Source organism: Syngnathus floridae, chromosome 18 (assembly GCF_059516105.1).
Source record: "Syngnathus floridae isolate MCC-2025c chromosome 18, RoL_Sflo_1.0, whole genome shotgun sequence".
Taxonomy (NCBI): domain Eukaryota; kingdom Metazoa; phylum Chordata; class Actinopteri; order Syngnathiformes; family Syngnathidae; genus Syngnathus; species Syngnathus floridae.
In genome coordinates, this window is record NC_142430.1 from 9,662,165 (window position 1) to 9,672,173 (window position 10,009).

The following is a 10,009-nucleotide window of genomic DNA, read 5'->3' on the forward strand; positions in this document are numbered from 1 at the left end:
CATACTGGAGCTAGGCTTTCAAAGTAGCCCCTGGGCTTCATACTGGAGCTAGGCTTTCAAAGTAGGCTTTAAAGCCAGGCTCAGGGGCTTCATACTGGAGCTAGGCTTTCAAAGTAGGCTTTAAAGCCAGGCTCAGGGGCTTCGGAGTAGAGCTAGGCTTTCAAAGTAGGCTTTAAAGCCAGGCTCAGGGGCTTCATACTGGAGCTAGGCTTTCAAAGTAGGCTTTAAAGCCAGGCTCAGGGGCTTCATACTGGAGCTAGGCTTTCAAAGTAGGCTTTAAAGCCAGGCTCAGGGGCTTCATACTGGAGCTAGGCTTTCAAAGTAAAGTCAAAGTCAAAGTCAAAGTCAGCTTTATTGTCAATTTCTCCACATGCCAAAGACACACAAAGAAACCGAAATTTCGTTCCCCCCTATCCCACGGTGACAAGACATGGCTCACAACAGACAAACAGTAAACAAGTATAACAAAAGTGTGCTGAATAAATAATGAATAAATAACACAACAATAAATAAATAAATAATTAATTAAGAGGAGCGTAAAAACGCGTACAGCAGACATTCCCGAAAATAGCGCAACAGTGCCGCACGCTACGCAGAAGGGGGTAGCGAGTTCAGGGCCCTAACAGCCTGGAGAAAGAAGCTGTTGGCGAGTCTGGTGGTGCGGGAGCGCAGGCTCCTGTACCTCTTCCCAGAGGGCAGAAGGTCAAACAAGGAGTGAGCCGGGTGACTCACATCTCTGGCAATCGAGGTTGCCTTGCGGGCGAGATGGGAGGTGTAAATGTCCTTCAGGGAGGGAAGCGAAGCACCAATAATCTTACCAGCCGTATTCACTATGCGCTGCAGGGCCTTCAAGTTCTGTTCAGTGCAGTTACCACCCCAGACAGCGATGCAACTGGTGAGGACGCTCTCAATGGTGCCACGGTAGAATGTAGACAGGACTGCCTGAGGAGCACATGCACGCCTGAGCTTCCGCAAGAAATACAGGCGGCGCTGAGCTTTCTTTGCCAGTGACGAGGTGTTCGCGGACCAGGAGAGGTCCTCACTGATGTGCACCCCCAGGAACTTGGTGCAGCTCACCCTCTCCACCACAGCACCGTCGATGATCAGCGGCAGGTGTGTTGTGTGACCCTTCCGGAAGTCCACAATGATTTCCTTGGTCTTACTGACGTTCAGCAGGAGGTTGTTGTCCCTGCACCACGTGGTCAGAAGGTCAACTTCCGACCTGTACCGAGTCTCGTCGCCCTTCGTGATGAGACCCACCAGAGTCGTGTCGTCAGCAAACTTCACTATGCGGTTTTCGCTGTAGGTCGCAGTGCAGTCATGCGTCAGCAGGGTGAAGAGCAACGGACTGAGCACGCAGCCCTGGGGGGCCCCCGTGCTCAGCGTGATGCTGGCGGAGATTTTGTCGCCAACACGCACCACCTGAGGCTTTAAAGCCAGGCTCAGGGGCTTCATACTGGAGCTAGGCTTTCAAAGTAGGCTTTAAAGCCAGGCTCAGGGGCTTCGGAGTAGAGCTAGGCTTTCAAAGTAGGCTTTAAAGCCAGGCTCAGGGGCTTGATACTGGAGCTAGGCTTTCAAAGTAGGCTTTAAAGCCAGGCTCAGGGGCTTCATACTGGAGCTAGGCTTTCACAGTAGGCTTTAAAGCCAGGCTCAGGGGCTTCATACTGGAGCTAGGCTTTCAAAGTAGGCTTTAAAGCCAGGCTCAGGGGCTTCATACTGGAGCTAGGCTTTCAAAGTAGGCTTTAAAGCCAGGCTCAGGGGCTTCATACTGGAGCTAGGCTTTCAAAGTAGGCTTTAAAGCCAGGCTCAGGGGCTTCATACTGGAGCTAGGCTTTCAAAGTAGGCTTTAAAGCCAGGCTCAGGGGCTTCATACTGGAGCTAGGCTTTCAAAATAGGCTTTAAAGCCAGGCTCAGGGGCTTCGGAGTAGAGCTAGGCTTTCAAAGTAGGCTTTAAAGCCAGGCTCAGGGGCTTCATACTGGAGCTAGGCTTTCAAAGTAGGCTTTAAAGTCAGGCTCAGGGGCTTCATACTGGAGCTAGGCTTTCAAAGTAGGCTTTAAAGCCAGGCTCAGGGGCTTCATACTTGAGCTAGGCTTTCAAAGTAGGCTTTAAAGCCAGGCTCAGGGGCTTCATACTGGAGCTAGGCTTTCAAAGTAGGCTTTAAAGCCAGGCTCAAGGGCTTCATACTGGAGCTAGGCTTTCAAAGTAAGCTTTAAAGCCAGGCTCAGGGGCTTCATACTGGAGCTAGGCTTTCAAAGTAAGCTTTAAAGCCAGGCTCAGGGGCTTCAGAGTAGGGTTTCATACTGGAGCTAGGCTTTCAAAGTAGGCTTTAAAGCCAGGCACAGGGGCTTCGGAGTAGAGCTAGGCTTTCAAAGTAGGCTTTAAAGCCAGGCTCAGGGGCTTCATACTGGAGCTAGGCTTTCAAAGTAGGCTTTAAAGCCAGGCTCAGGGGCTTCGGAGTAGAGCTAGGCTTTCAAAGTAGGCTTTAAAGCCAGGCTCAGGGGCTTCATACTGGAGCTAGGCTTTCAAAGTAGGCTTTAAAGCCAGGCTCAGGGGCTTCAGAGTAGGGTTTCATACTGGAGCTAGGCTTTCAAAGTAGGCTTTAAAGCCAGGCTCAGGGGCTTCGGAGTAGAGCTAGGCTTTCAAAGTAGGCTTTAAAGCCAGGCTCAGGGGCTTCATACTGGAGCTAGGCTTTCAAAGTAGGCTTTAAAGTCAGGCTCAGGGGCTTCATACTGGAGCTAGGCTTTCAAAGTAGGCTTTAAAGCCAGGCTCAGGGGCTTCGGAGTAGAGCTAGGCTTTCAAAGTAGGCTTTAAAGCCAGGCTCAGGGGCTTCATACTGGAGCTAGGCTTTCAAAGTAGGCTTTAAAGCCAGGCTCAGGGGCTTCGGGGTAGAGCTAGGCTTTCAAAGTAGGCTTTAATGCCAGGCTCAGGGGCTTCATACTGGAGCCAGGCTTCCAAAGTAGGCTTTAAAGCCAGGCTCAGGGGCTTCAGAGTAGGGTTTCATACTGGAGCTAGGCTTTCAAAGTAGGCTTTAAAACCAGGCTCAGGGGCTTCATACTGGAGGTAGGCTTTCAACGTAGGCTTTAAAGCCAGGCTCAGGGGCTTCATACTGGAGCGAGGCTTTCAAAGTAGGCTTTAAAGTCAGGCTCAGGGGCTTCGGGGTGGAGCTAGGCTTTCAAAGTAGGCTTTAAAGCCAGGCTCAGGGGCTTCATACTGGAGCTAGGCTTTCAAAGTAGGCTTTAAACCCAGGCTCAGGGGCTTCGGAGTAGAGCAAGGCTTTCAAAGTAGGCTTTAAAGCCAGGCTCAGGGGCTTCGGAGTAGAGCAAGGCTTTCAAAGTAGGCTTTAAAGCCAGGCTCAGGGGCTTCATACTGGAGCTAGGCTTTCAAAGTATGCTTTAAAGCCAGGCTCAGGGGCTTCATACTGGAGCTAGGCTTTCAAAGTAGGCTTTAAAGCCCGGCTCAGGGACTTCATACTGGAGCTAGGCTTTCAAAAAAGGCTTAAAAGCCAGGCTCAGGGGCTTCATACTGGAGCGAGGCTTTAGAAGTAGGCTTTAAAGCCAGGCTCAGGGGCTTCGGAGTAGAGCTAAGCTTTCAAAGTAGGCTTTAAAGCCAGGCTCAGGGGCTTCATACTGGAGCTAGGCTTCCAAAGAAGGCTTTAAAGCCAGGCTCAGGGGCTTCAGAGTAGGGTTTCATACTGGAGCTAGGCTTTCAAAGTAGGCTTTAAAGCCAGGCTCAGGGGCTTCATACTGGAGCCAGGCTTCCAAAGTAGGCTTTAAAGCCAGGCTCAGGGGCTTCAGAGTAGGGTTTCATACTGGAGCTAGGCTTTCAAAGTAGGCTTTAAAGCCAGGCTCAGGGGCTTCATACTGGAGCTAGGCTTTCAAAGTAGGCTTTAAAGCCAGGCTCAGGGGCTTCGGAGTAGAGCTAGGCTTTCAAAGTAGGCTTTAAAGCCAGGCTCAGGGGCTTCATACTGGAGCTAGGCTTTCAAAGTAGGCTTTAAAGTCAGGCTCAGGGGATTCATACTGGAGCTAGGCTTTCAAAGTAGGTTTTAAGCCAGGCTCAGGGGTTTCATACTGGAGCTAGGCTTTCAAAGTAGGCTTTAAAGCCAGGCTCAGGGGCTTAATACTGGAGCTAGGCTTTTAAAGTAGGCTTTAAAGCCAGGCTCAGGGGCTTCGGAGTAGAGCTAGGCTTTCAAAGTAGGCTTTAAAGCCAGGCTCAGGGGCTTCATACTTGAGCTAGGCTTTCAAAGTAGGCTTTAAAGCCAGGCTCAGGGGCTTCATACTGGAGCTAGGCTTTCAAAGTAGGCTTTAAAGCCAGGCTCAGGGGCTTCGGAGTAGAGCTAGGCTTTCAAAGTAGGCTTTAAAGCCAGGCTCAGGGGCTTCATACTGGAGCTAGGCTTTCAAAGTAGGCTTTAAAGCCAGGCTCAGGGGCTTCGGGGTAGAGCTAGGCTTTCAAAGTAGGCTTTAAAGCCAGGCTCAGGGGCTTCATACTGGAGCTAGGCTTTCAAAGTAGGCTTTAAGCCAGGCTCAGGGGTTTCATACTGAAACTAGGCTTTCAAAGTAGGCTTTAAAGTTAGGCTCAGGGGCTTCATACTGGAGCTAGGCTTTCAAAGTAGCCCCTGGGCTTCATACTGGAGCTAGGCTTTCAAAATAGGCTTTAAAGCCAGGCTCAGGGGCTTCGGAGTAGAGCTAGGCTTTCAAAGTAGGCTTTAAAGCCAGGCTCAGGGGCTTCATACTGGAGCTAGGCTTTCAAAGTAGGCTTTAAAGCCAGGCTCAGGGGCTTCGGGGTAGAGCTAGGCTTTCAAAGTAGGCTTTAAAGCCAGGCTCAGGGGCTTCGGAGTAGAGCTAGGCTTTCAAAGTAGGCTTTGAAGCCAGGCTCAGGGGCTTCATACTGTAGCTAGGCTTTCAAAGTAGGCTTTAAAGCCAGGCTCAGGGGCTTCGGAGTAGAGCTAGGCTTTCAAAGTAGACTTTAAAGCCAGGCTCAGGGGCTTCATACTGGAGCTAGGCTTCCAAAGAAGGCTTTAAAGCCAGGCTCAGGGGCTTCAGAGTAGGGTATCATACTGGAGCTAGGCTTTCAAAGTAGGCTTTAAAGCCAGGCTCAGGGGCTTCATACTGGAGCTAGGCTTTCAAAGAAGTCTTTAAAGCCAGGCTCAGGGGCTTCATACTGGAGCTAGGCTTTCAAAGAAGTCTTTAAAGCCAGGCTCAGGGGCTTCATACTGGAGCTAGGCTTTCAAAGTAGGCTTTAAAGCCAGGCTCGGGGGCTTCATACTGGAGCTAGGCTTTCAAAGTAGGCTTTAAAGCCAGGCTCAGGGGCTTCATACTGGAGCTAGGCTTTCAAAGTAGGCTTTAAAGCCAGGCTCAGGGGCTTCGGAGTAGAGCTAGGCTTTCAAAGTAGGCTTTAAAGCCAGGCTCAGGGGCTTCATACTGGAGCTAGGCTTTCAAAGTAGGCTTTAAAGCCAGGCTCAGGGGCTTCATACTGGAGCTAGGCTTTCAAAGTAGGCTTTAAAGCCAGGATCAGGGGCTTCCGATTAGAGCTAGACTTTTAAAGTAGGCTTTAAAGCCAGGCACAGGGGCTTCGGAGTAGAGCTAGGCTTTCAAAGTAGGCTTTAAAGCCAGGCTCAGGGGCTTCATACTGGAGCTAGGCTTTCAAAGTAGGCTTTAAAGCCAGGCTCAGGGGCTTCATACTGGAGCAAGGCTTTCAAAGTAGGCTTTAAAGCCAGGCTCAGGGGCTTCGGCGTAGAGCTAGGCTTTCAAAGTAGGCTTTAAAGCCAGGCTCAGGGGCTTCATACTGGAGCTAGGCTTTCAAAGTAGGCTTTAAAGCCAGGCTCAGGGGCTTCATACTGGAGCTAGGCTTTCAAAGTAGGCTTTAAAGCCAGGCTCAGGGGCTTCGGAGTAGAGCTAGGCTTTCAAAGTAGGCTTTAAAGCCAGGCTCAGGGGCTTCATACTGGAGCTAGGCTTTCAAAGTAGGCTTTAAAGCCAGGCTCAGGGGCTTCATACTGGAGCTAGGCTTTCAAAGTAGGCTTTAAAGCCAGGCTCAGGGGCTTCATACTGGAGCTAGGCTTTCAAAGTAAAGTCAAAGTCAAAGTCAAAGTCAGCTTTATTGTCAATTTCTCCACATGCCAAAGACACACAAAGAAACCGAAATTTCGTTCCCCCCTATCCCACGGTGACAAGACATGGCTCACAACAGACAAACAGTAAACAAGTATAACAAAAGTGTGCTGAATAAATAATGAATAAATAACACAACAATAAATAAATAAATAATTAATTAAGAGGAGCGTAAAAACGCGTACAGCAGACATTCCCGAAAATAGCGCAACAGTGCCGCACGCTACGCAGAAGGGGGTAGCGAGTTCAGGGCCCTAACAGCCTGGAGAAAGAAGCTGTTGGCGAGTCTGGTGGTGCGGGAGCGCAGGCTCCTGTACCTCTTCCCAGAGGGCAGAAGGTCAAACAAGGAGTGAGCCGGGTGACTCACATCTCTGGCAATCGAGGTTGCCTTGCGGGCGAGATGGGAGGTGTAAATGTCCTTCAGGGAGGGAAGCGAAGCACCAATAATCTTACCAGCCGTATTCACTATGCGCTGCAGGGCCTTCAAGTTCTGTTCAGTGCAGTTACCACCCCAGACAGCGATGCAACTGGTGAGGACGCTCTCAATGGTGCCACGGTAGAATGTAGACAGGACTGCCTGAGGAGCACATGCACGCCTGAGCTTCCGCAAGAAATACAGGCGGCGCTGAGCTTTCTTTGCCAGTGACGAGGTGTTCGCGGACCAGGAGAGGTCCTCACTGATGTGCACCCCCAGGAACTTGGTGCAGCTCACCCTCTCCACCACAGCACCGTCGATGATCAGCGGCAGGTGTGTTGTGTGACCCTTCCGGAAGTCCACAATGATTTCCTTGGTCTTACTGACGTTCAGCAGGAGGTTGTTGTCCCTGCACCACGTGGTCAGAAGGTCAACTTCCGACCTGTACCGAGTCTCGTCGCCCTTCGTGATGAGACCCACCAGAGTCGTGTCGTCAGCAAACTTCACTATGCGGTTTTCGCTGTAGGTCGCAGTGCAGTCATGCGTCAGCAGGGTGAAGAGCAACGGACTGAGCACGCAGCCCTGGGGGGCCCCCGTGCTCAGCGTGATGCTGGCGGAGATTTTGTCGCCAACACGCACCACCTGAGGCTTTAAAGCCAGGCTCAGGGGCTTCATACTGGAGCTAGGCTTTCAAAGTAGGCTTTAAAGCCAGGCTCAGGGGCTTCGGAGTAGAGCTAGGCTTTCAAAGTAGGCTTTAAAGCCAGGCTCAGGGGCTTGATACTGGAGCTAGGCTTTCAAAGTAGGCTTTAAAGCCAGGCTCAGGGGCTTCATACTGGAGCTAGGCTTTCACAGTAGGCTTTAAAGCCAGGCTCAGGGGCTTCATACTGGAGCTAGGCTTTCAAAGTAGGCTTTAAAGCCAGGCTCAGGGGCTTCATACTGGAGCTAGGCTTTCAAAGTAGGCTTTAAAGCCAGGCTCAGGGGCTTCATACTGGAGCTAGGCTTTCAAAGTAGGCTTTAAAGCCAGGCTCAGGGGCTTCATACTGGAGCTAGGCTTTCAAAGTAGGCTTTAAAGCCAGGCTCAGGGGCTTCATACTGGAGCTAGGCTTTCAAAATAGGCTTTAAAGCCAGGCTCAGGGGCTTCGGAGTAGAGCTAGGCTTTCAAAGTAGGCTTTAAAGCCAGGCTCAGGGGCTTCATACTGGAGCTAGGCTTTCAAAGTAGGCTTTAAAGTCAGGCTCAGGGGCTTCATACTGGAGCTAGGCTTTCAAAGTAGGCTTTAAAGCCAGGCTCAGGGGCTTCATACTTGAGCTAGGCTTTCAAAGTAGGCTTTAAAGCCAGGCTCAGGGGCTTCATACTGGAGCTAGGCTTTCAAAGTAGGCTTTAAAGCCAGGCTCAAGGGCTTCATACTGGAGCTAGGCTTTCAAAGTAAGCTTTAAAGCCAGGCTCAGGGGCTTCATACTGGAGCTAGGCTTTCAAAGTAAGCTTTAAAGCCAGGCTCAGGGGCTTCAGAGTAGGGTTTCATACTGGAGCTAGGCTTTCAAAGTAGGCTTTAAAGCCAGGCACAGGGGCTTCGGAGTAGAGCTAGGCTTTCAAAGTAGGCTTTAAAGCCAGGCTCAGGGGCTTCATACTGGAGCTAGGCTTTCAAAGTAGGCTTTAAAGCCAGGCTCAGGGGCTTCGGAGTAGAGCTAGGCTTTCAAAGTAGGCTTTAAAGCCAGGCTCAGGGGCTTCATACTGGAGCTAGGCTTTCAAAGTAGGCTTTAAAGCCAGGCTCAGGGGCTTCAGAGTAGGGTTTCATACTGGAGCTAGGCTTTCAAAGTAGGCTTTAAAGCCAGGCTCAGGGGCTTCGGAGTAGAGCTAGGCTTTCAAAGTAGGCTTTAAAGCCAGGCTCAGGGGCTTCATACTGGAGCTAGGCTTTCAAAGTAGGCTTTAAAGTCAGGCTCAGGGGCTTCATACTGGAGCTAGGCTTTCAAAGTAGGCTTTAAAGCCAGGCTCAGGGGCTTCGGAGTAGAGCTAGGCTTTCAAAGTAGGCTTTAAAGCCAGGCTCAGGGGCTTCATACTGGAGCTAGGCTTTCAAAGTAGGCTTTAAAGCCAGGCTCAGGGGCTTCGGGGTAGAGCTAGGCTTTCAAAGTAGGCTTTAATGCCAGGCTCAGGGGCTTCATACTGGAGCCAGGCTTCCAAAGTAGGCTTTAAAGCCAGGCTCAGGGGCTTCAGAGTAGGGTTTCATACTGGAGCTAGGCTTTCAAAGTAGGCTTTAAAACCAGGCTCAGGGGCTTCATACTGGAGGTAGGCTTTCAACGTAGGCTTTAAAGCCAGGCTCAGGGGCTTCATACTGGAGCGAGGCTTTCAAAGTAGGCTTTAAAGTCAGGCTCAGGGGCTTCGGGGTGGAGCTAGGCTTTCAAAGTAGGCTTTAAAGCCAGGCTCAGGGGCTTCATACTGGAGCTAGGCTTTCAAAGTAGGCTTTAAACCCAGGCTCAGGGGCTTCGGAGTAGAGCAAGGCTTTCAAAGTAGGCTTTAAAGCCAGGCTCAGGGGCTTCGGAGTAGAGCAAGGCTTTCAAAGTAGGCTTTAAAGCCAGGCTCAGGGGCTTCATACTGGAGCTAGGCTTTCAAAGTATGCTTTAAAGCCAGGCTCAGGGGCTTCATACTGGAGCTAGGCTTTCAAAGTAGGCTTTAAAGCCCGGCTCAGGGACTTCATACTGGAGCTAGGCTTTCAAAAAAGGCTTAAAAGCCAGGCTCAGGGGCTTCATACTGGAGCGAGGCTTTAGAAGTAGGCTTTAAAGCCAGGCTCAGGGGCTTCGGAGTAGAGCTAAGCTTTCAAAGTAGGCTTTAAAGCCAGGCTCAGGGGCTTCATACTGGAGCTAGGCTTCCAAAGAAGGCTTTAAAGCCAGGCTCAGGGGCTTCAGAGTAGGGTTTCATACTGGAGCTAGGCTTTCAAAGTAGGCTTTAAAGCCAGGCTCAGGGGCTTCATACTGGAGCCAGGCTTCCAAAGTAGGCTTTAAAGCCAGGCTCAGGGGCTTCAGAGTAGGGTTTCATACTGGAGCTAGGCTTTCAAAGTAGGCTTTAAAGCCAGGCTCAGGGGCTTCATACTGGAGCTAGGCTTTCAAAGTAGGCTTTAAAGCCAGGCTCAGGGGCTTCGGAGTAGAGCTAGGCTTTCAAAGTAGGCTTTAAAGCCAGGCTCAGGGGCTTCATACTGGAGCTAGGCTTTCAAAGTAGGCTTTAAAGTCAGGCTCAGGGGATTCATACTGGAGCTAGGCTTTCAAAGTAGGTTTTAAGCCAGGCTCAGGGGTTTCATACTGGAGCTAGGCTTTCAAAGTAGGCTTTAAAGCCAGGCTCAGGGGCTTAATACTGGAGCTAGGCTTTTAAAGTAGGCTTTAAAGCCAGGCTCAGGGGCTTCGGAGTAGAGCTAGGCTTTCAAAGTAGGCTTTAAAGCCAGGCTCAGGGGCTTCATACTTGAGCTAGGCTTTCAAAGTAGGCTTTAAAGCCAGGCTCAGGGG

At 50.8% G+C, this 10,009-nt stretch overlaps 2 protein-coding genes across 2 annotated transcripts; both read right to left on the minus strand.

Annotated features, from left to right (window-relative positions):
* Positions 1 to 337: 337 nt before the first annotated feature.
* LOC148382969 (uncharacterized) lies at positions 338 to 1,455 on the minus strand. Its single transcript, XM_088360871.1, has 2 exons — positions 1,078 to 1,455; positions 338 to 942 (listed from the first exon to the last, which is right to left on the minus strand). Exons 1-2 carry the CDS (start codon positions 1,453 to 1,455, stop codon positions 589 to 591), a joined length of 732 nt encoding a protein of 243 aa, XP_088216997.1. The 3' UTR covers positions 338 to 588.
* Positions 1,456 to 6,077: 4,622 nt separating this feature from the next.
* Positions 6,078 to 7,195, minus strand: LOC148382970 (uncharacterized). Its single transcript, XM_088360575.1, has 2 exons — positions 6,818 to 7,195; positions 6,078 to 6,682 (listed from the first exon to the last, which is right to left on the minus strand). Exons 1-2 carry the CDS (start codon positions 7,193 to 7,195, stop codon positions 6,329 to 6,331), a joined length of 732 nt encoding a protein of 243 aa, XP_088216701.1. The 3' UTR covers positions 6,078 to 6,328.
* Between the last annotated feature and the right edge of the window lie 2,814 nt (positions 7,196 to 10,009).